Source organism: Scyliorhinus torazame, chromosome 9 (assembly GCF_047496885.1).
Source record: "Scyliorhinus torazame isolate Kashiwa2021f chromosome 9, sScyTor2.1, whole genome shotgun sequence".
Lineage (NCBI taxonomy): Eukaryota > Metazoa > Chordata > Chondrichthyes > Carcharhiniformes > Scyliorhinidae > Scyliorhinus > Scyliorhinus torazame.
Window position 1 is genome coordinate 248,050,632 of NC_092715.1, and position 23,177 is coordinate 248,073,808.

Genomic DNA, 23,177 nt, shown 5'->3' on the forward strand with positions numbered 1-23,177 from the left:
CACCTCTACGGCCTAATAGGAATCCATCACTTCATTCAAAGGCATTTCCTTCCTTAGTAGCATTGTGTAGTTGTACAAATATAAAGATATGACCCAAATTAAGGGCTCAATACAAAGGTTTATCTCACTTGAGTTGAAACATTTACAGGCTGTGTATGAACGACAAATCAACACTGGGTCCAGGTTGATCAACGCAGTAAATCGAAGACCAAAACTCCCCCTTTGTAGTTAAGAATCCATATTATAGTGAAAATGACTGGCTGAAAAGATGTCACAAATTGTACCTGAGCAAAAAGGTATGTCATTATTGTATCATCGATAAAAGGACTCTCCGCACCCTTTGTAACACCATAGCGAAAGGCTCTATTACTTCCGGGACTATACCAATGTGGAAAGTAGAATCTGTGGAAATAATATAGAAAGGATTAATTTTGCAAGTTGATCAAATGCTGAGTCAAATTAGTCCCTGGACTGTCAAATAAATATAACAACACCCCCTCAGCCCAAAAGGATATTTTTCTTTTCTTTACTGAGCCTCTGACTGATATTTGGGTATGTCAAGTCTAAACAAGAGAACCAGAATGGTTCTAAAGTGGGTAATACAGTCCTCATTGCTTGTAGCAGGCATGGTGATGTGAACGTGATTTGCTCACAGCTCCCGTTGGCTGGTTAAACATGGTCGAGCATTCCCACATAGCAACGAGACAGGAGAAACAGGAATGTCATTCTAAAGGATCTGTAAAAACGGATGCTGCCGAGGGAAGTAGAGGTATGGAGCTGCAGTAAGGTGCGGGTGTAATGATTACCCAGCACTCCAATTGCTGCAATATCCATCAAGGAAGAATCTCAGGTTCCAATTCACTCACTGTCCTGTTATACAACGGGCAGGATCCTCCTCTCGCCAACTACCCCCCCCCTCCCCCCGCCCACAGTGGCATGCCTTACAGCAGCGGACGCTCGTCATTGGCCAGCGGTGGGATCGTCCATTCCTGCTGATCTCCAGTATTTTGCGTGGCTCGTCTGACCAGCCGCCGGAGATTTGAAACTGCCCTGCACCCCTCCTCCCACCCTCACCACAGCCACTATACTTAACTGGCCGCAACTTAGTAGGAGCTCAATATGGAGCTTACGCTCTCTGCCCTAGTGCTGTGCAAAAACGGGCAACAACATTTGGTCCAAGATTTGAAGAGCTTTTATTTATCTAACACTTTTCATGTCCTTCACGGACCAATCAATTCGCAACCAATGAAATGCTTTGAAGTGCATCATCGCTGTAATGAGGGCAAGATCAGCAAAGCTGCACAAACAGGAATGCAATAGATGGCCAGTTAATCTACTTTAGTGAGGTTGGGGTTGAGGGATAAATATTGATCAAAACACTGGGAGAACTCCACTGCTGCTCTTCTTCGAATAATGCCAGGGGATTCCTTTGTGAGATGACAGACGAAGCCTCATTTTAATCTCTCAGCTGAAAGGCGGGAGTTTCCACTTGATTGTGCGAGTTGTTTCCCGCGTAATTTCCCTTGTATCATTACAACTGGTACTATGGTGGCACAGTGGTTAGCACTGCTGCCTCACAGCACCAGGGACCCGATTCATTTCTGGTCTCCGGTGACCTGTGTGCGGTTTGCACATTTTCCTAGTGTTTGCGTGGGTTTCCTCCGGGTGCTCCAGTTTCCTCCTACAGTCCAAAGATGTGCAGGTTAGTTAATGGGGTTATGGGGGTAGGGCAGAGAAGTGGACCTAGGTTGCATGCTCTTTCAGAAGTGGGTGCAGACTCACTGGACCGAATGCTTCCTTCTGCACTGTAGGGATTCTATGATTCCAATTGAAGAATCCTTCTTTGGACATCATGAAGGAGACTTCATAGTCTTGAGAATATTAACAGCAAGTCTTTATTGACAACTCACAAGTATGTACATATATACATTAGAGGGTACAGGTGTGGAGTGGATTCCATCCTAGGTCTTTACCCAACTCTGTCCAGACTGACCCTGGCTCTGAGTCATGTGCCTTGCTTACATCGCTGTGTGGGCATTACTGTATTCAGTCCCATGTTAACCCCGTATGTACCAGCCTCTCCTACTAATAATGTCGATTGCCAATTTTTAAGAACAAATTGCATTTAGTGCAAATCGTTTTTCTATGATCTGCGCACGAAGCAGGTCTCGCCCACAAAACTCTCCACACATTTCCAACGGTTGAATTCTTCAGCATTGGGAGTTCTGCCTAAATGTGCTCACTTCTAAGCCTTTGAGGAGGCCCTAAATATCACGCTGAATCTTTTGGCACCAGGATTTGAATAGGTACTTTTTGAAAGGCTTTGAATTAATTATTTTAAAAACTTTCTGAGGAACTACCCCATGCACATTGCATACTTGAAGTTGTTTCAAACTTTAATACATTTAATTTTGTGGAAAGAAAAACAAACAAGAGTTAACATTTCAGGTATTTGCAGCCAATAAAATTGCTTTGTTCATTTTCTGTTTTTACTTTTGAATTCCAGCATTCGAATTATTTTGCTTTTGGATGTTTAATTTTGCGGAAATAATCCGTGTCCTGCCTTTGCTCAGCAAGGAATTGATGCCACTTCTCCGCCCTACCCCCCATTAACTAACCTGGTCTTCTGCTTTCAATTGTCTTTCACTCTATCAATGACATCCAGGCATTGTGAGTACGAATGACTCACCCATTCCATATATAGACAACCAAGGTTTAACTGTTTTATGCAAAGGAACATGTGTGCCATGGCAGTTTAAAGGGCAGAAGCAAAATTGGTAAAACCTGCTGAGTTTTTCCAGCATTTTTATTGCCGTTTAATCATAGAATTTACAGTGCAGAAGGAGGCCATTGGCCCATCGAATCCGCATCGGCTCTTTGAAAGAGCACCCTACCCAAGCCCACACCTCCACCCTATCCCCATAACCCAGTAACCCCACCCAACACTAAGGGCAATTTAGCATGGCCAATCCACTTAACCTGCACATCTTTGGACTGTGGGAGGAAACCGGAGCACCCGGAGGAAACCCACGCACACACGGGGAGAACGTGCAGACTCCTCACAGACAGTGACGCAAGCCGGGAATTGAACCTGGGACCCTGGAGCTGTGAAGCAATTGTGCTAACCACCATGCTACCCTTAAGAGGTAGTTTGGTAAAAGAAGTGCCCAGCTCTTCTTGGGCAATTCCAGTTCATGTTGTGCTCTTTCAGATTTTTCCCCAATATCGTTTTGCTTCTATGGGCCATAGCCTCCGACTCCTGTTTGGGACGGATGGTTCGCAGGAATTAGAAGAATGGAATGCCTCTTGAAAACTGCGCTGAAACATCCGATGGCCGAATCTACTGGAGAGCTGCATCGAAAGGCTGGGGGAGGGGTTGGGGAGTCGTGTGGGCCCGTGAATGGAGGGGGAGCTGGGGGGGGGGGGGGGGGGGGGGGGGGGGTGAGATCAGTGGCCGTGTCGGTCTGTGTGTTTAGTTTTCTAGGTAACCACTTGTCTAACACGAGCCGTAACTATCTGAAGTTTGCCATTTAAATCACATTTCTGGATGGTTCTCAGCTCGGAGCAATTGACCAGAGGAGTTTGCATTTTTAGACAATTGCCGAGCAGACCCTCACCTATAAAAACTCCGAGAGAGGTACGCCACTGCAATTTTGGGGTACCCCCACTGGAGAACTTGGAAGTCATGGCCCTATATATTATTTTATCTGTATTCAAATCTGGCCAGAATGTTTAACCTATATCCAGTTGCCTAATGCTGTATAGTATTTTCAGCGGGTAACGTCCACCGCCATTGAAGTCTGGAGCAGAGTGTTTTTACACTGATGTATTCCTGACTGTTGCACTCGTGATGTTTTCCCCTCCTGCCCAGATTTAAACCAGCTGCTGATGGGAGTGGAGTGGCCCGTCTAGAGTCCACACACACTGACTGTAGCGGTTCAAGACGACCACCATTGCCACCTTCTCAAGGGCAATTAGGGATGGGCAAGAAACATTGGCCCCACCAAAGGTACCCACATTACGTGAACAAGAACAAATCTCCACCAACAATTCACTGCAAACAAGGTTAGTTATTAAGCCCGAGTGTATAATCCCCATCCTAAGCATGTTCCCAATGTAAGAAGTAGTATCCAATTTGGACCTCAGCTGGAGCATTACGCCCAGTTCAAGACACTACACTTTAGGAAGTGTCAAGGCCTTGGAGAGGGTGTCAAGTGGACTGTTCAGAATGGTCCCTTTGATTAAGGGCTTCAGTCATGTGGAGAGAGTGAAGAAGCTTGGATTGTTCCTCATACAGCCAAGAAAGTTAAGGATGCTCAAAATTATCGGGGGTTTTAATTCAACTAATAAAGAAAAACTGATTCCATTGGGAGGTGGTTTTGAAAATTAGATGACAAGTATTTTGGCTAATTGGCAAAAGAGGCACGATAAGGAGAAAAAGAAGTCTTTCTGCAATAAGTTCTCACGAAATAGAAGAAAGTGCCCGAAAGGAAGTGGATTTCGTAATGATTTTTCAAAGGCAGTTGGCAATATCCCTGGAAAGACGAAACATGTGCTCGACCATGGGGGAAGAACAAGGTAATAACACAAACTAGATAGCTCTTAGAAAGATCCGGCAAATGGTGCCAAATGCGACAGTGATCCCATTGTTTTTAATATGCCGTTCCCAAGGCTCCCAAGTGAAAGGTCGCTGAGTGACCCACGCAGAAGGAATGGGGTCACTTGTTATCAACAGTACAGCACATAATATGTTTTAGATAAACAATGCTGGGCTAAATATCAGCGTTCCCTCAGATGTAGCCCGCATTATCCAATCAAGTTCTTCTCCATGATTTAGTCAGTGTTTGGACATGTTTCTTGTTACAAAGATCAGTGACAAACTTGGGAGAGCTTCCACAAGAAGAGCTGCTGTAAACCTTTTTTAAAAAAAAACAGAGAGCGACATGATTTATTGACTGTTCATCTCACAGCTTGGACATTTCAACCTACCGGAGTCGAAAAACGGTGGATTCATCTGCTGAGTCGCCCACATCAAAGACATGGTTTGGTGGATACCAAGAACGTTCTCTCTCATTCATCAGAGCAAAAAGGGTGTAGTGCACTGGCGGAATACCTGTAGAACCAAGGGGATACAAGGTGAGCAGAAGTGAAATCGGCGCCTCAACTTTTAAATAGTTCTTTGGTTTCATTGTTGCTATGTTTGGCCAGTATGAGAACTGTAAATTTGCTGATACATTGAATATTGTTTTGTAATTGTTATCGGTGATCTAATTTTTCTGCCACTAATTATGGTTGTGTGCAAGTCCTCAATCCTGATTATTTTATGCCAATCTAAGATCTACTGAATGACCTGTTTGCAATAGTGAACTTTAAAGGTGTGTGAATAGAATTATGACCAGTCTGGTGAACGTTTTACCGCAAAAAGTGCTTTACACCAAACCAACTACCGACACAGTAGGTAGGGTCTTGGATACACAAGCACCGCACACCCACGCACACACACACTCACAGGAACAGACACCACTCACAGGCGTCCCATTTATTGTTGCTAAATTACACCAATTGAGGGCCAATCAGACTACAGATTAGTAGTTCATGCATTTGTAAACACAAAGATATGATGACACCAACCTAAGCCTTTTTCCACACATGGGTTTTAAGTCTGCTCCACTTGAAGAACAGTGGTTAGAAATTTGGGGAAGGAGTGGACGGGCTGACAAGTGCCCCCCCCCCCCACATACCAAAAGAAAAAAAGAACAAACATTTCTGGGCCAATACTTGCATGTTAAAACGTGAATACTGAAACGTCGTTCTAAACTGATGAACAAAAATGGCAATCTGCTCAAAGCACAGAGGCACAGCTGGGTTCAGCTCCAAATGCTGTCGGCTAGGCAGTCAGATATGGTACCGAACAGAATGTGGAAGAAAGTAAAACGTTAGTGGAGGGACAGGAAGTAAACAAGACCTCGTGGTCACAGTTATTGCGAAACAATTAAACCTCAAACTACACTGGCAGCACACTACAGGGGTGGACATGTTGTTCGCTTAGTTTGAGCAGAAAAGGATTTTCATTAATTAAAGAATCACAATGATATAAATGAGATATTTTCCTCGCCGTGGTCTGTTCAAATGATTATTAGCAAGAATTACCCCGCCTGCAGCCTCACCGTAGGAAATAAATACCACAACACTTCCCCCTACTTGCATGAGCAAGATTTTGGTAAGAAATGTCCTCTTAGCACACTATTACTCGACATAGGTCCAGGTCCAGGAAAAACAGCACAACTGGATACTAAACATTCCCTGTAATTATACGCTTAAATAAAATCCTCCATCTTAACTTTATGTTGTGCCTTCAACTTGACTTCAAATAAACAGGCAGGAAATAAAAATAGCTGACCCATCAAGCCAGATCAGACTAATCACCTTCTCATGCGCTGTATTATCCTCTGACTTTACGACTGTGTTGGAAGTAGAATGTATGTCATTGGCTGGAAGCCTGAAACACTGCTAATGTCCATAGAACAGAATAGAATGTAGACTCCCTACAGTGCAGAAGCAGGCCTTTTGGCCCATCGAGTATGCACTGACGCTTTGAAAAAGTACTCTACACCTAGGCCCACACTCCCCGCTCTTTCCCCGTGACCCCACCAAACTCCACACAATCACCCAAGGCTGGAACCGAACCCGGATCCCTGGTGCTGTGAGGCAGCAGTGCTAACCACAGTGCTGCCACGGTGTCCTCGATATAGGGGTCAAAATAACTGATGCAGTACAGGAGCTGCTTCTTCCTCGATGAGTTTGTGCTTTCAACATATGTGGTTTAAGATGTGGGTCACTCACTTGCAAGAAACACCTGCTGAAATCAGCACATCCATAGAAAGTCACTGGCTGCAATTCATTGCTTGTGAAACAAAATTGAGATATCAGGGGCAATTTGTGTTGAAGAATGAATTGGAGGTTATGCCGAGAGTTCCCCCCGCCCACTTACTTTGTCAAATTGTTTTTAGTACCAGCGAAATAAAATCACACCAGGTTCAGATTGCCCAAAACGGTGTATGTGGGAAATCCCAATCCTCCAAACCCCGATTGGAATCCAGGAAGAAGGGAGAATTTTGGGGTCTGGTACACAAACTACACCCTAGCTAATTTTACACGACATAAATCCACTTGGTGACAGCAGTAGACAGTATTCAAAGGGCCTCAATTAGTATGCATCTCTCCTGGTAACGAGTTTACAACGGCAGTTTAGATAATAATCAAGTGGGAACATCTAGTGGAGGCGAAACAGATTATAGATGATTGGGACGGTCCCTGAGATAGACACAAGATAATTTACAGTCAAGGACGTTCAGGTTGGCAGACAGCAGAGTACACAGAAGGCATAATAAAAGAACAACAAAGGTATAATTGCCCAGACCCGAAGTAGCCAGGGAGAGACAGTCCCAAATCTAGCAGTCTCAAAAATGGGGCAGGCCATTTTCCAGACACCAAGCCTGAAGGTCAAGTTTACAGCAAACAAGCTTTTAAGTCTTAGAGCCAAGGCAGTGCAGAAAATCTTCGTAATGGCAGTTTTAAAATATATTTGCCGGACCTGGAAAAAGACGGTTCCTAGATTTTAGTATCGTCCCTTAAGTATGTGGTAAATGTAGCTGGTTATTCAATTTGGATGTTGCTTGGGGAACAGGAGAAGTCTTTGAGTTCAGGTATCAGAGATATATTGTGTAAAAAGGGTATGTTCCATATAAACTGTGTGTATTTAAGAAGTCATCCATTTTAAATTGCATGAAAGTAAATTTGTCCTGTTTCTGTGCATTTGTCCTCTCTTTACTTTAATAGATGGTCTTCAATAATTATTACGTGATGATTGGGCTGCTTATTCTCACTGGGGTTTCACTAGTCTGCTCACACCAAAACAAATAAAACAATACGCCTCCACAAACCGATGTTCCCAGTTGGGATATCCACGGAGATAACATCAGCCTGCTTAGTGACAAACTCTATTAACTTCAGCTCTGCTTCAAGTGCGTAGAAGTGTAAATTGTGCATCTGACACCACCCCACTCCAATTTCATTGGTTGGGGCAGGTTAAAATTAGGGTTTGGGTGGGATAGCAGAATATTATGGCAGAATTTTACATTCCCCTGTTGTGGGAAAGAGGGGAGTGGGGTCTTCAAATTCTTCGGATGGCCTTCGCGCTGGGCCCTGGTCTCGCCCGCCCGACCTCTCTGACCCTTCAGGGTGGTAGTCATAATTCTCGTCATTGTTCGCAACTTAGTATCTCGACAGACTTTTTCTTTTGTGGGAGCATTATTAAGAGGCAATAACATAATAAAACAAAACTGCATTTCTAAGCTTGAAAGAGGTAGAATAGTGTGCAAAACTCTTAGTGATTTTGTTCACAAATTTCCAAAGTGTCAGTAATTGTGTGAGGGACAGTTGATTGTCAATCACGGGCATGGAATTCGCGAGTTAGTCATCTTGGATTCATCTGCCTTCAGGTTATATTGTAGAGGGCTGGGTGTTTTAGCAAGGGGAAAAGAGATGAGTGCAGGAAACAACAAGGGACCAAAGAGGGAGCAGGGGAACATTGCGCGCTGTTAGTATGGGCCCCTCTGCCCGACGGAAATTGGACTTGGGGGATAAGTGAAAGGAATGGAGGGGGAGGGATGCAGGGGCAGACAAATCCAGGCAAGCCATTTACCTGTCTGATCCTGCTGCCTTCCCACTTTATTCCAATTTTGTCCTTTAGTGCAGGCGAGCAGGACAACGGCAAGAAGGCAGCAGGGACTTCTTCAAATAGACAGAGTGGGGACCTGACACCTTCAAGTTGAGGTGTATGATTTCAGGTGGGAGCCCGAGCGATGGATTTCCCCATCAGTCCAGACCTGCCGAGAGGTGCATCATGGTGCACAAGAGGCTCATGCAGCGAAGCAGCTACATTGATCAGTTGGTTGCATGGTGTACCAAAAACAACCTCTCTCTAAATGTCAAAAAGACCAAGAAACTGATCATCGACATGAGGAAGCGTAGAACAGCTCCCCACCCGCGCCCCCCAGCCCCCCCATCTGCATCAATGGCTCCGAAGTGGAGATGGCCGATGGCTTTAAGTTCCCGGGGGTCACCATCACCAACAGTCTGTCCTGGTCCGCTCACGTTGATGCAACAGTCAAGAAAGCTCAACAACGTCTCTACTTCCTATGGAAACTAAAGAAATTTGGCATGTCTGCATCGACTCTCACAAATTTCTACAGCTGTGCCATAGAGAGCATCCTATCTGGCTGCATAACAGTTTGATGTGGCAACTGCTCGGCCCAAGATCACAAGAAACTGCAGAGTGTGGTGAACTCAGCCCAACATATCACACAAGCTTGCCACCCTCACATTGATTCTGTATACACCTCCCGCTGCCTCAGGAAGGCAGACAGCATTATCGGAGACCCCTCCCACCCAGGCTTTGCCTTCTTCCAGACCCTTCCATCAGGCAGCTTCTTCCCCACAGCTACTAGACTCCTCAACGACTCCCTGGGACTGATCTGTTCCCAGTAAGAACACTATTCACAACGCCCTATGCTGCTCTTGCTCATGTATTTGCTTTGTTTGGCCCCTTGCTTCGCACTGTAACCAATCACTGTTTGTCGATGTACCATTTGTCACTGTTCTCTGTTGATTATTCTTTTTTGTCTACTATGTACGTACTGTGTACGTTCCCTTGGCCGCAGAAAAATACTTTTCACTGTACTTCGGTACATGTGGCAATAAATCTAATTAAATCTAATTTTACGGGACTTGAGTGGCAGGAGCACTTCTCCAGGACCTCTCAAAAAAAAAAAAAAACAGCCTTGGCCTTCCTTTGCCTCAGGCTCCCCACCTCCCTGTAGCTCCACCCTTCATCACATATCTGGGTCACTGGCTGTGGCCTGCTGCCACCAAATTCCCTCCCCTGGACGGTAATAAATAGCAACAGGACCTGGCTGTAAAGATCCTCAGGCCCAGTAGGTTTGCCTCCGGCTTCGGAGTTGCCACAGTTGTACCCATTCTTCCCACCCCACCCCCTTAAAATCAGGGCCTTTGTTCATCGCCTTCTTAAATGAACCGTAGTGTGTGTAAAAGGAAGAGTACATACCTCATAAAGGAACAATATGAAAAAGAGCATACATTAATCACACGCATGGGCAATACTGACAGAATTTAAATAACAGGGTAAGGGTTGTAAATACGGCAAAATAAATACAGACAAATTTAAACAACAAAAATAAATATAATTGATTCACTAGTCAGAGTTTTTCCCACTTCAAACAGTTACAGAAAGCTCAATAACCACAAATCTAACCAATAGTCAGCATGGATTAAAATGGAAAGATCATTTTTGACTTTTGAAGAAATAACAGAGAGTAGAGAAGGGCAAGCTAATGGATGTAATAAATATGGGGTGGGAGTTTTCTGGCCGATCACGTTGGCGGGATCTTACGGTACCGCCGGCCGCACATCCCCGCGATGGGTGCTTTCAATAAAAATCTCTGTTGACAATGGCGGGACCCACTGCAAGCCACTGGCAAGTTGCCCTCTGCCTCTTAAGAACACATTGTGGAGGGGGAGAAAAATACTGTATAATAGGCTACTGAGTAGTTGGAATCGCAGGACAAGAAGCAGAATGGACAGCGAACGAGCTTGTGTAGTGCTTAAATGGATGTTACTCCTGGCAGCAGCTGAGCTGTGGCGTTCCATAGGGATTGGTCCTGGGACCTGCGTTGCTTTCTTTAATTTATTCAACCGCGGCATGTGAGCTGGTGAGGCCAGCATTTACTGCCCATCCATAACAGCTTTTGAAAAGTTGGTTAATTATGGGGATAGGGTGGAAGTGAGGACTTAAGTGGGTCGGTGCAGACTCGATGGGCCGAATGGCCTCCTTCTGCACTGTATGTTCTATGTTCTATGTTCTATGAGACCACAACAAGACACGACAACATTAAGACACTTGCAGAATGCGCATGTAAATTGCAAAGCTATTTCGATATAGAGACAGGTGTGAGGTGCTGTATTTTGGTTAGAGGTGGGGAATAAGGAGGTCACTTGCTCCTTGAAAAATAAAGTTCTAAATGGGGTAGCAATAAAAAGGAATCTAGGGGGTCAAGATTCACAAATTATTAAAAATCAGCAACACAGGTTAGCAATTCTATGAGAATGATGAATACTGGATTGCATTTTTAGGAAAATAGAATTCAAAGGCAGATAGGTTATACTCAGCCCATGTAGAACTCGGGTTAGATCACACAGCACTGGGTACAGTCTTGATTTCCATGTTATACAAAGGATATAGGAGTATTGGAAAAAATGAATATTTGCAAGTATAACATTACCATCGATAGGAATGATTGAACAAGTGCTGGAAAAGAGAAGGCTGCGAGGTGATCTGATCGTGGTCTTAATGGGTTTCAATAAAATAGGCACAGATAACAAGGGTCAGATTTGCCCATCTCCGGTCTGGTCAGAATAAAATCAAACTGCTCAAGGTCTTATTAAAAGTCAGATGTTCAGGATTCTTGGAACACTGGTGGAGGTGGTTGGCCTCCAAGAGCTGTCAGCCCTTAGGCACAGTGAGGAGGCGAGTCAGGAGGGAAGAAAACCTTGTGGAGAGTAGTAGCAGGGTGTAAGATGGTAAGTTACCTACCTCACTAACAGCAGTCCACAATAAAGAAGGGTAGGAGGTTCATACTGGTGGTGGTCCATGCAGGAGTGCATACATATGAAGCGAAACGCTGTAACCCCTTCAGTCCAGAAATCTAGTTCAAAAGAACCAGTCGTCTGGAATTTATTTGAGGAGCCTCACTAAGCAGACCAAGCAGGTCAGGGCCTCATTTTAGTACAGTACTTTGGGAGCAGAAATGTGGAAGCTACAGTTTTTGGATAAGAAAAATCATTTTTATTAATGTTTTATAAAACTTTATCACTGTTTGATGTTTCAGGTAAATACCTACATGCACATTTCCCCCCCAAATTCATGCACTTGCAGTTGGGCATTCTAATATCATTATTTAAACCAGGAAATTCTGAAAATCTGGTGCCAAGCATTACGCCAGGAAAGATTATTGTATAATATCGATGTCTTACACACAAGGATGGTCTTAAATTTCCGACATTGTGGATACACAACGTTCTCTGGGGTACTGGGGGAAAGGCATGAGGGAGTTTACCAAGAATGCCGTGCAAGTTAATGATTGGCTGATGGCTTTTAACGGAGGAGCATTTACAGAACCGTTTTTTCGGGGCCCTTTCATCCTGCCTGCTCCAGAGGTGGCCTGCCTTTGTTCCTGCTGGCTGGCAGCCTAATTGAATGGCAGAGCTGTTCCCTTACCTAATTAAGCCCCCCAGCTCGGGGAAATCGCTGGCGGTTCCACAAGAGGCGAGTTCGCAATCTGGGATCAAACCCACCTACTATTTCCCCTGTCTCACGGGAAAACAAATCTAGCCCCAAGTTTCCATTCACCTGGGAATCCAGAACTGAGGGGCATAAATATAGGACAATTCCTCAAAAAAATCCATATCAGGAATTCAAGGAAAACCTCTTGGGCTGGATTCTCCCAAAATGGGGCTACGTCCCCATGCCAGTGTAAAAACGCTGGCGTTGCACTCCCGAGTTTCCTCAAAACAATACAAGCTGATTCACTCACCTTCAGGGGGCTAGCAGAGACCCGGAGTGCTTCACGCAGCTTTAGCTGCGGATACGGCTCTCGCACTTCCGGTTCCGGGTCCACTCATGCTCACGGCAGCGGCCTCGCCGAGCGCCATGGCAGACTCGGACCACGGAGGCAGCTGGAATATGTAGGGCCCCCAATCGGCCGCACGCCCCAAGATCCATCCAGCCCGATCTCTCCACCGGCCGCCCATAAGGCCCCCGCCAGTGCCCGATCCCCCTGCCCCCCCCACCCCCCACGCGAGCATCCCGACAGGCCAAAGCATGTTAGTTCCACGCCGTCGGGAACTTGGACGGTATGGAGTGGAGGATCGCTGGGTGGGCCTCTGGCAATGGCCCTCCAGCCACGCAGAGTACTACGCACACACGCCGATTTTCAGGGCCCGGAGAATGGCCAGAGCAGCGCTGGGCCCGATTTCGGCGCCAAATTCGATTCTTCACCCACATGCCAAACGCGATTTCGGCACGGGGCTGTAGAGAATCCAGCCCCTTGACTCCAGAGGGTGGCGAAAATGTGGAATGAACTACGAATACCACATGGGAGTGGTTGAATTGATTTTCATAGAGGAATTGGAGGACAAAGGTGGGTACATGAAGGAAAAATGAATGGAAGTACAGATGGATAGGCCTAGATGCAGGTTCAAGGCAGCTTTTGAGCAGCACAATGACTAATCTGCACCTGTTGAGCCAAGTGGCCTGTTCATGTGCAGTAGAACTCTCTGTAAAATTTGCCTACGGGTAGAGGGCGGGGGTGTGTGGGGGACAAACAATAAAAAAGAGTGTGAGTAATCAACCATGCTAGGAACTTCCGTTTCAGCCCAAAATAAACTGACTTGCTACAGAAATGTTTTATCTGCTAAATGTTCTCCGATCTTATGAATGATCTGAACCTGTGATCTGAACCTCTCGACTCTTAATAATGAAGTGAGGGACTTGCGTGACTTTACTCAACAAAAATCCAACTGTTTACTTAATCATTGAACCCCTCCCCGTGTGTGGTCCAAGCAATTCATTTATCTAGGTTTGTACCCAGTCAAAGAGCCATCTGTCAATCACCTTTCTTCATTCGTCTGGGGTTTTCAACCTCTTCTGGGGGAGTTTTCTGGTTCTATATTTAATAACCTGATTCGCACCATAACAGGAAGTTTAATGGCTTCTGTCGGTTTAAAATTGAGGAGTAGAAAGAGAGCTGTGAGCAAAATTGACATCCTATAGTCAGAAAAACATTCAATTTTACCAGTCGGTGGCATTAACAAATTCAAACATCCTCCCCTCTTTGGGGCAGTGACTGAAAGGACAGAGTACCGGACATTCAAACCCGGTGTTTATGGACAGGGCCGCTCATCTCATCCAACCAGTGAGGTACATGCAACTGCATTGTTGATCTTCGGTGCAGCCCCGTCATCGATCCCTAATGTTGCATATTGGCCACAGTTTCTTTAGATAAGATATTCAACTTTGTAGAAACACCCGAGACTCCACCCGTCAGTTGGATCTCCCGGTGATGCCGCAGGTCAACTGTATCCCATACCGGTTGCTGCCTTGTGTGGACAGGTTGCCCGTCCTCCCATGTGAGGAGGCAAAAAAAAAAAAAAACTCCTTGCCAAATCCAGGAACCCGCCACAAGAAGCCTCTTTTAAAAAAAAAACACAATGCACTTGCAGAGACGTTGCAAAAAGCAGAAGCTACTCTGAAGAGTGTGAGAATGTGGAACTCGCTAGCGCAGGGAGCGGCCGAAGTCCACTGTATAGATGCAGTTCGGAGAAATGATACGAGCATATGAGGGAGATGGGAATAGATGGTTACAGCGGTAAATTGAGATGAGGAAGGATAGGAGGAAGCGTGAGGGGAGCGCACCAGCCTCCCCGAACAGGTGCCGGAATGTGGCGACTAGGGGCTTTTCACAGTAACTTCATTTGAAGCCTACTTGTGACAATAAGCAATTTTCATTTTCATAAACACCAACACTGACTAATTGAGTCAAAAGGACTGTTTCTGTGTTGAATATCCTATCCTTTGTAAATTCCCCTGACCTACAAGTTGGGTGTACATAATCTAAATAATACTCATGCGGGGTGGCATGGTGACAGAGTGGTTAGCACTGCTGCATCACAGCGCCAGGGACCAAGGTTCAATTCCAGCCTTGGGTCACTGTTTGTGTGGAGTTTGTACGTTCTCCCAGTGTTTGCGTGGGTTTCCTCCAGGTGCTCCGGTTTCCTCCCACACTCCAAAGATGTACGGGGTAGATGGAATGGGCTTGCTAAATTGCCCCTCAGTGTCCAGGAACATGCAGGTTAGGATATGGGATTGCAGTGATAGGGAAGGGCCAGGATTGGTCATGGGTGGAGTGCTCATTTGAAGGGTCGGTGCAGACTCGATGGGCCAAATGGCCTCCTTTTGCACTGTAGGGATTCTATGATTCCATGGGCTCCTCTTGCAACTTGAACACAATGTTCTTTGGTGAGGGACAAGCAAATTGGTTGAACGGATCTGCATCATCCAAGTTAGGAAGTCCGGACCACTGTATGACGTCATAACAGCAGCACATGCAGGACTTTTGATGCATGGATAAATGCGCTGTGCAGCTTGGGGAATCAACCAGGCTGCTTTAGACGCAGCTGGAGGCTCTGCATCTGTTTGAGGCAGCTTCTATTTGGGATACCTTCAGTAGATTGGGCCAGAAGGCAAGCTTCTCTGACTTTCAGGTTAAGGACCCAAAGATTGACCCACCTCCTGTTTAAAAACTAACCAGGAAAATGTAGGTCTTTGTATTCCCGTCACACATTATACTCAGCCCCTTCACTTAAACCATTATTGCACATTGCAAACAGTTGAGTATCCAACACATATTTTTACAGCATCCCCTTAATATCAGCATGTCCACCTGAAAACGACCCATTTATTCCTACTTTGTTCCCCCCCCCCCCCCCCCCTACCCCCAGCGTATCAACCAACCCTCTATCAATGCTAACAGATAATAAATCCCCAATCCATGAGCTTGATTCATCTGGAGGAGATGGTGGTGTAGTGGCAATGTCATTGGACTACTAATCCAGGTAGACTAGATAAATGCTCTGGGGACATGAGTTCAAATCCCACCTTTGAAGTGGAATTTAAAATTCAGGTAATAAATCTGAATTATAAAGCTAGTCGCAGCAATGGTGACCACGACAACCATCATCGACTGTTGTAAAAACCCATCCTAATCTCCTCAGGAAATCTGTATGTGATCCAGCGCACATGTGAATCCAGACCCACGCAATATGTTTCATTCTTAACTACCTTCTGAAATGGTCCAGGAAGCCACTCAGTTCAGGCGCAAGGAGGGCTGGGCAAAAAACATTGTCCTTGCCAGAGAGGGCAAAATCCCATGAAAGAATTTTTAAAAACTTACTGTATGGAACCTTGGGAGGGATTCTCCGACCCCCCCCCGCCGGGTCGGAGAATCGCCGGTGGGTGGCATGAATCCCGCCCCGCCGCCGGCTGCTGAATTCTCCAGCGCCGGTTTTCGGGCAGGGATCGCGCCGCGCATGCCGGGGGCCGTTGGCAGCGGCCCCTTCGGCAATTCTCCGGGCCCCGATGGGCCAAGCAGCCACCCGTTTTCGGACAGTCCCGCCGGCGTGAAATGGACATGGTCCATCCCGGCAGGACCTGGCTTGGAGGGCGGCTTGCGGAGTCCTCGGGGGGGACGCAGGGGGATCCGGCCTGGCCCGCGATTGGGGCCCACTGATCTGCGGGCGGGCCTGTGCCATGGGGGCACTCTTTCTCTCCGCGCCAGCCTCTGTAAGGCTCCTGCCATGGACGGCGCGGAGAAGAAACCCCTTGCGCATGCACAGGAAACACGGCGGCAGTTCTGCGCATGCGTGAGAAAATGCCGGCAGTCGTGCGCATGCGCCCCTCCAGCGTCAGCCTAGCCCCCAGAAATGCGGAGGATTCCGCAACTTCCGGGAGACCCGACGGCTGAGTGGTTCGCGCCGCTCTTGGCGTCAGTACGGGCAGCCCCGCCAATTGCGAGAGAATCCCGACCTTTATTTTTTGAAAATCCAAATATACCAATGATTTCCTGTTCATCTACCCAATAGTTGCATACTAAAAAAACCTCTAAATGAATTTGTCAAACACGATTGTCCTTGCATAAAACTGCACTGATTCTGTCTAATCAGATTATAATTTTCGAGGTACCTCTGTTAATACTTTCTCAATTATGGTTTCAAGCATTGTCCAGATAACTGATGGGAGGCGAACTGGCCCCTCGTTCCCAATTTCCGTCTTCCTTTCTGGCCTCCTTTCTCAAATAGCGGTGGCACATTTCCTGCCTCCCAATCTACTGGAGGCCCTTCCAGATTGAGGGAGTTTTAGAAGATGACACTCAGTCCATCCACTAAATCAGCATCATTTAGAATGCTAGAATGATGGCCATTAGGTCCAGGAGATTCGCTGGCATTCCACCCCATTAATTCCACCAGCACCTTTTTTTGACCAAAAGTAAATACTTTTTAAGTTCTTCACTGGCTTTATTGGATTGGATTTGTTTAGTGTCACGTGTACCGAGGTACAGTGAAAAGTATTTTTCTGCGAGCAACTCAACAGATCATTAAGTACATGAAAAGAAAAGGAAATAAAAGAAAATACATAACAGGGCAACACAAGGTACACAATGTAACTACATAAGAACCGGCACCGGGTGAAGCATACAGGGGTGTAGTGTTAATGAGGTCAGTCCATGAGAGGGTCATTTAGGAGTCTGGTAACAGCGGGGAAGAAGCTGTTTTTGAGTCTGTTCGTGCGTGTTCTCAGACTTCTGTATCTCCTGCCCGATGGAAGAAGTTGGAAGAGTGAGTAAGCCAGGTGGGAGGGGTCTTTGATTATGCTGCCCGCTTTCCCCAGGCAGCGGGAGGTGTAGATGGAGTCAATGGATGGGAGGCATGTTTGTGTGATGGACTGGGCTGTGTTCACAAAGTTTCTTGCACTCCTGGGCCGAGCAGTTGCCATACCAAGCTGTGATGCAGCCAGATAGGATGCTTTCTATGGTGCATCTGTAAAAGTTGGTAAGAGTCAATGTGGACATGCTGAATTTCCTTAGTTTCCTGAGGAAATATAGGCGCTGTTGTGCTTTCTTGGTGGTAGCGTCGACATGGGTGGACCAGGACAGATTTTTGGAGATGTGTACCCCATGGAATTTGAAACTGCTAACCATCTCCACCTCGGCCCCGTTGATGCTGACAGGGGTGTGTACAGCACTTTGCTTCCTGAAGTCAATGACCAGTTCTTTAGTTTTGCTGGCATTGAGGGAGAGATTGTTGTCCCTGCACCACTCCACTGGGTTCTCTATCTCCCTCCTGCATTCTGACTTGTCGTTATTCGAGATCCGGCCCACTATGGTCGTATCGTCAGAAAAATTGTCGATGGAGTTGGAACAAAATTTTGCCACGCAGTCGTGTGTGTACAGGGAGTAGGGGGCTAAGTACGCAGACTTGCAGGGTCCCGGTATTGAGGACTATTGTGGAGGAGGTGCTGTTGTTTATTCTTACTGATTGTGGTCAGTGTTTCAGAAAGTCGAGGATCCAGTTGCAGAGTGAGAAACCAAGTCCTAGGTGTTGGAGCTTTATTATGAGCTTGGCTGGGATTATGGTGTTGAAGGCGGAGCTGTAGTCAATAAATAGGAGTCTGATGTAGGAGATGCTCTAGGGATGAGTGTAGGGCCAGGGAAATCTGCTGTGGACCGGTTGCGGCAGCATGCGAATTGCAGTGGATCAAGGCATTCTGGAAGTATGGACGCGATGCGCTTCATGACCAACCTCTCGAAGCACTTCATTGCGACTGAAGTCACGGCCACCGGACGGTAATCATTGAGGCACATTGCCTGCTTCATCTTTGGCACCGGCATGATGGTGGTTTAGAACTGCATGTTTTTCATGTTTTCTTCAATAAAGTTTGAAACAACGGCTGAATTCCCCAGCCCCGCATGTCACTGGGATATTCCAATACCTCTGAAAGTCAGTGGATTTCTGACTGGTCCAAGGCATTCCCTCCGACAGATCCCATTATGGCAGGCTGGAAAACCCATTCTCTTATACTCCATTATAATTTCTCCTTTCCCATATTTGAAGGAACCACATCTACTTTCACTGCTCTCTTCCTCATTATCGACATGTAAAAGCTCTTACAACCTGTGTTATTGGCCCATAACTTCCTGGTTCCCAGGTGTCGCACTGCGGGGGTACCCCAATGATGTGCTGGGGAATCCCTCCAGGAGGTTCCCATATAAAGGTTTACCCGACAATTCATAGAATCTACAGTGCAGAAGGAGGCCATTCGGCCCATCGAGTCTGCACCTGCCCCGGGAAAGATAACCCTCCCTAAGCCGACACCTCCAACCTATCCCCATAAACCAGTAACCACACCCCTGAAGCTCTAACTTCCTCCTGACAACTGCGTGGGGAACCATCCGACAGAAGCAATTTAAATCATTAACTTCCAGATGGTGCTGCCAGTTTCACCATGTCAGTTACTCGGAGTAAAGAGGAAGAAAAAATATCACTTCTAACTCCGGAGTAACTATTTAAAAAATCTAGACCCAGCCTCACAAAGGGACACCACCCACCCCCACACACACAGACCCCCCCCCCCCCCCCCCAGAGGACCCACCACACAAACCCCACCCCCGACTAGTTGGCCCCTTCCGTTCCAATCCACCCTTCTTTTGGACGGACACCCCCCCCCCCACTTCCTGACTGACTGATATGAGAATGTCACTTTATGAAATGTTTGGCTGCTCATGTTACTGCAGTGATGTCAGAGTGTGGGTGGAGCTGAGCTCTGGCTCTGCTTTTTAGTTTCACTTTGAGAAACGCTTGCGTGTGTCTGTGCTTTTGGGGGCTTTTGTTTTCAGTGTTGGAGCTGAAGCCAGACAAAGCAGGTGTACTGTTCTCTCTGTCATTTGGTGAATTCAGAATTATAAATGTTCTCAGTAGTGAATGTAAACCTGATATGCTTCTGTTAAAAGGTGTTTCTTTTGTCTTCTGGATGTTGTTTGGGAAGTTATTAAGGATTACTCAGTGTTGTATTCTTTGGGGGTTGTATTTGAATTGATGGTTGCTAAGATGTTCACTGTATGTTTTAAAAAGGTTAACTTGAGTTCATAGAATAAACATTGTTTTGCTTTAAAAAGTACTTTTCCATTTCTGCTGTACCACCCCTTGTGCTCCCCATACCACAATCTATTAAAAGTTGTGGGTCAGGTGAACTCCATGATACACTTTGGGGTTCTCTAAACCCTGGCCCATAACATGACTGACCTCCTTCCGCCCTTCCGGACTGACCCCCCCCCCACACACCCTCCCCGCAGACTGACATCTCTCACTCTGGCCCGAAAACCCTCCCAAACCCCCACCCCACTGTTGTCTGAACCACTTACCTTTTAATTGTCCCTTTAAACATCCCCATTATGGCAGTTAGTGTTATGAAAAGGGGGCGTTTCTTACCTCTGTGCCCCTCAGTTACTCCACACCGATGCAGCTCAGGCCGGGCTTCGCTGCTCCTGTCTCACGCGGCCTGAGTGAGGAAGACGGAAACAAAGGCTGAACTCCCCCTTCCCCGCGTGCCACTGGGAAATTCCAATACCTCCGAAAGTCAGTGGACTTCTGGCTGGACCAAGGCATCTCCCGCGATGTATCCCGTCTGGCATGGCCGGAAAATCCATTCTCCATCATAATTTCTCCTTTCCCATATCCCTCCACCACCGCAGAGGGGGAGGAAAACCCCTCCCGTGATGGTGGACTATGAAACTATCATGGATTTTTGTAAAAACTCATCTGGTCCACTGAGGGAAGGAAATCTGCCACCCATACCTGCTCTGGCCTACATGTGACACCAGATCCACAGAATCCCAATGAAGGTAAACCCGTTGAGAGTGGCAATCCGATGGAGATTGCCACTCGAGTAATTTATTGGTCTATATTTCTTGCTGGTTTACTCTGCCTTTTCTTTTCATTATTACTATCCTTAAATTTTTTTAGTTAGTCACAGATGCATCACTTTTCCTGCTTAGTTCTTATTCTCAACTAATGTAGATTCACTGATAATTCTGAAATATTTCTACAAACATTCATCGTTGTTAATCTACGATCATACCTAGGTATCCAATCTATTTTAACCAACTTGCCCCACATATTAATGCAATTGACTTTATTCATGGTCAATAGTTTTGGACTGGTGTACCTCACTCTAATACTTTAGAGGTTAAATTCCATCATATTATGATCATTCTTTCCCAGAGGACCATTTACTATGGGATTACTAACTCGCCTTGTTTCATTACACAAAGCAAGATCAAAAATATTCTCTCCTCTTGTTTGTTGCATGATGCACTGTTCTAGGAACTGGCTTTGAACTCTTTACCAAGAACTCCATACAGAACAGTACAGTAGCTGTGAAGAATTCGCACAATCATCTAAAATTCTACCATTGCTAAATTGTTTACAGAGCTGTTTTATTCTTCCCAATTGATCAATGCCTTTCAGCAGCACACCACATTTAAACCACGAGGGATGTGACTCTCTGGCTGTTCATGTTGGTGGGATCTTATGGGCCCAGCAACTGCGGGTTTTGCAGGGGTGAGGGGTGCGTTCAACAGGAAATCCCGGAACCCAGAAGGTCCCATCTCTGGCCACTGGCAAGCTGCCCTCCCCCACTGCAGAGCACGGTGTGAATCCCGTCCCGCCACTGCTGAATTCTCCGGCGCTGGTTTTCGGGCGGGGGCGGGGATCACGTCGCGCCCCCCCCCCCAGCAATTCTCCAGGCGTCTATGGGCCGAGCGGCCGTGTGTTTATGGCTAGTCTCGCCGGCATGAAATGGACATGGTCCATCCTGGTGGGATCTGGCTTGTCGGCCGTCTAGCGGGGTCCTTGAGGGGGCGCGGGGGATCCGGCACCGGGGGGGGGGGGGGGGGGGGGGGGGGGGCCATGGTGGCCTGGCCCGTGATCGGGGCCCACCGATCTGTGGGTGGGCATGTGCCGTGGGGGCACTCTTTCCCTCCGCACCGGCCTCTGTAAGGCTCCGCGATGGCCGGTGCGGGAAAGAAACCCCCTGCGCATGCATAAGAAACACGCCGGCCGTTCTGCGCATGCGCCAACTCGCGTCGGCCGGTACGGCCCTTCGGCGCTGGCTGGGGCGGCGTCAACCACTCTAGAGCCGGCCTAGCCCCCGGACGTGCGCAGGATTCTGCAACTTCTGGCGGCTCGACGCCGGAGTGGTTCACGTCGCTCTTGGCGCCGGTACGGGCTGCCCCGCCAATTCCGGGAGAATCCCGGCCAAGTAATCTAGAGGGACAGGCTAATGCTCTGGGAAATGAGTTTAAATTTCAAAGTAGCAATTTGAATTTGGTCAGTAACAAGTCTCAGTGATGGTGACCATGAAACTATCATGTTTTGTAAAAACACATCTGGTCCACTAATATACCTCAGGGAAGGAAATCTGCCACCCTTACCTGCTCTGGCCTACAGGTGACCCCAAATACTCAGCAACGTGGTTGACCGTTTACTCTTCACTGCCCTCTGAAATGGCACACAAGTCTCAGTTCAACGACAATTAGGGATGGGAAACAAATTCTGGCCTTGCCAGCGACACCCAGGGCATCGTTTATGAACTAATGAACCAAGCAAAGGGAATATGTCACAGCACAATTTCCCAATCCAACGAGTCCTCAGCTGCTCTCAGCATCACTGGACACAATTTAACTTTGGCAATGAGGGGCGTCATTCTCCGACCCCCCGCCGGGTCGGAGAATCGCCGGGGGCTGCCGTGAATCTCGCCCCCGCCGGTTGCCGAAGTCTCCGGCACCGGAGATTCGGCGGGGGCGGGAATCGCGCCGCGCCGGTTGGCGGGCCCCCTGCTCGATTCTCCGGCCTGGATGGGCCGAAGCCCCGCCGATAAATTGCCTGTCCCGCCGGCGTAAATTAAGCACCTATTTACCGGCGGGACAAGGCGGCGTGGGCGGGCTCCGGGGTCCTGGGGGGGGGTGCGGGGCGATCTGGCCCCGGGGGGTGCCCCCACGGTGGCCTGGCCCGCGATCGGGGCCCACCGATCCGCGGGCGGGCCTGTGCCGTGGGGACACTCTTTCCCTTCCGCCTCCACCACAGTCTCCACCATGGCGGAGGCGGAAGAGACTCCTTCCACTGCGCATGCGCCGCCCCGACATGTCATTTCCGCGCCAGCTGGCGGGGCAACAAAGGCCGTTTCCGCCAGCTGGCGGGGCGGAAATTCCTCCGGCGTCGGCCTAGCCCCTCAATGTTGGGGCTCGGCCCCCAAAGATGCGGAACATTCCGCACCTTTGGGGCGGCGCGATACCCGTCTGATTGGCGCCGTTTTGGGCGCCAGTCGGCGGACATCGCGCCGTTTCGGGAGAATTTTGCCCGAGGATCTCACCTGTCCGCTGGAGAATTGTCAGAAAACACACGTTGCCTAAATTCACATTCCGTCTGTT

At 47.5% G+C, this 23,177-nt stretch overlaps 1 protein-coding gene across 5 annotated transcripts in view; it reads right to left on the reverse strand.

Annotated features, from left to right (window-relative positions):
- Positions 1-23,177, reverse strand: part of LOC140429806 (tyrosine-protein kinase JAK2-like) — a 297,390-nt gene that overhangs the window by 111,422 nt on the left and 162,791 nt on the right. For all 5 annotated transcript variants that reach the window (XM_072517253.1, XM_072517255.1, XM_072517251.1 and 2 more), the window contains 2 exons: positions 4,990-5,113; positions 285-402 (listed from right to left, as the gene is read on the reverse strand). In XM_072517253.1, the coding sequence (XP_072373354.1) occupies positions 285-402; positions 4,990-5,113 (242 nt within the window). The remainder of the gene's footprint in view (positions 1-284; positions 403-4,989; positions 5,114-23,177) is intronic.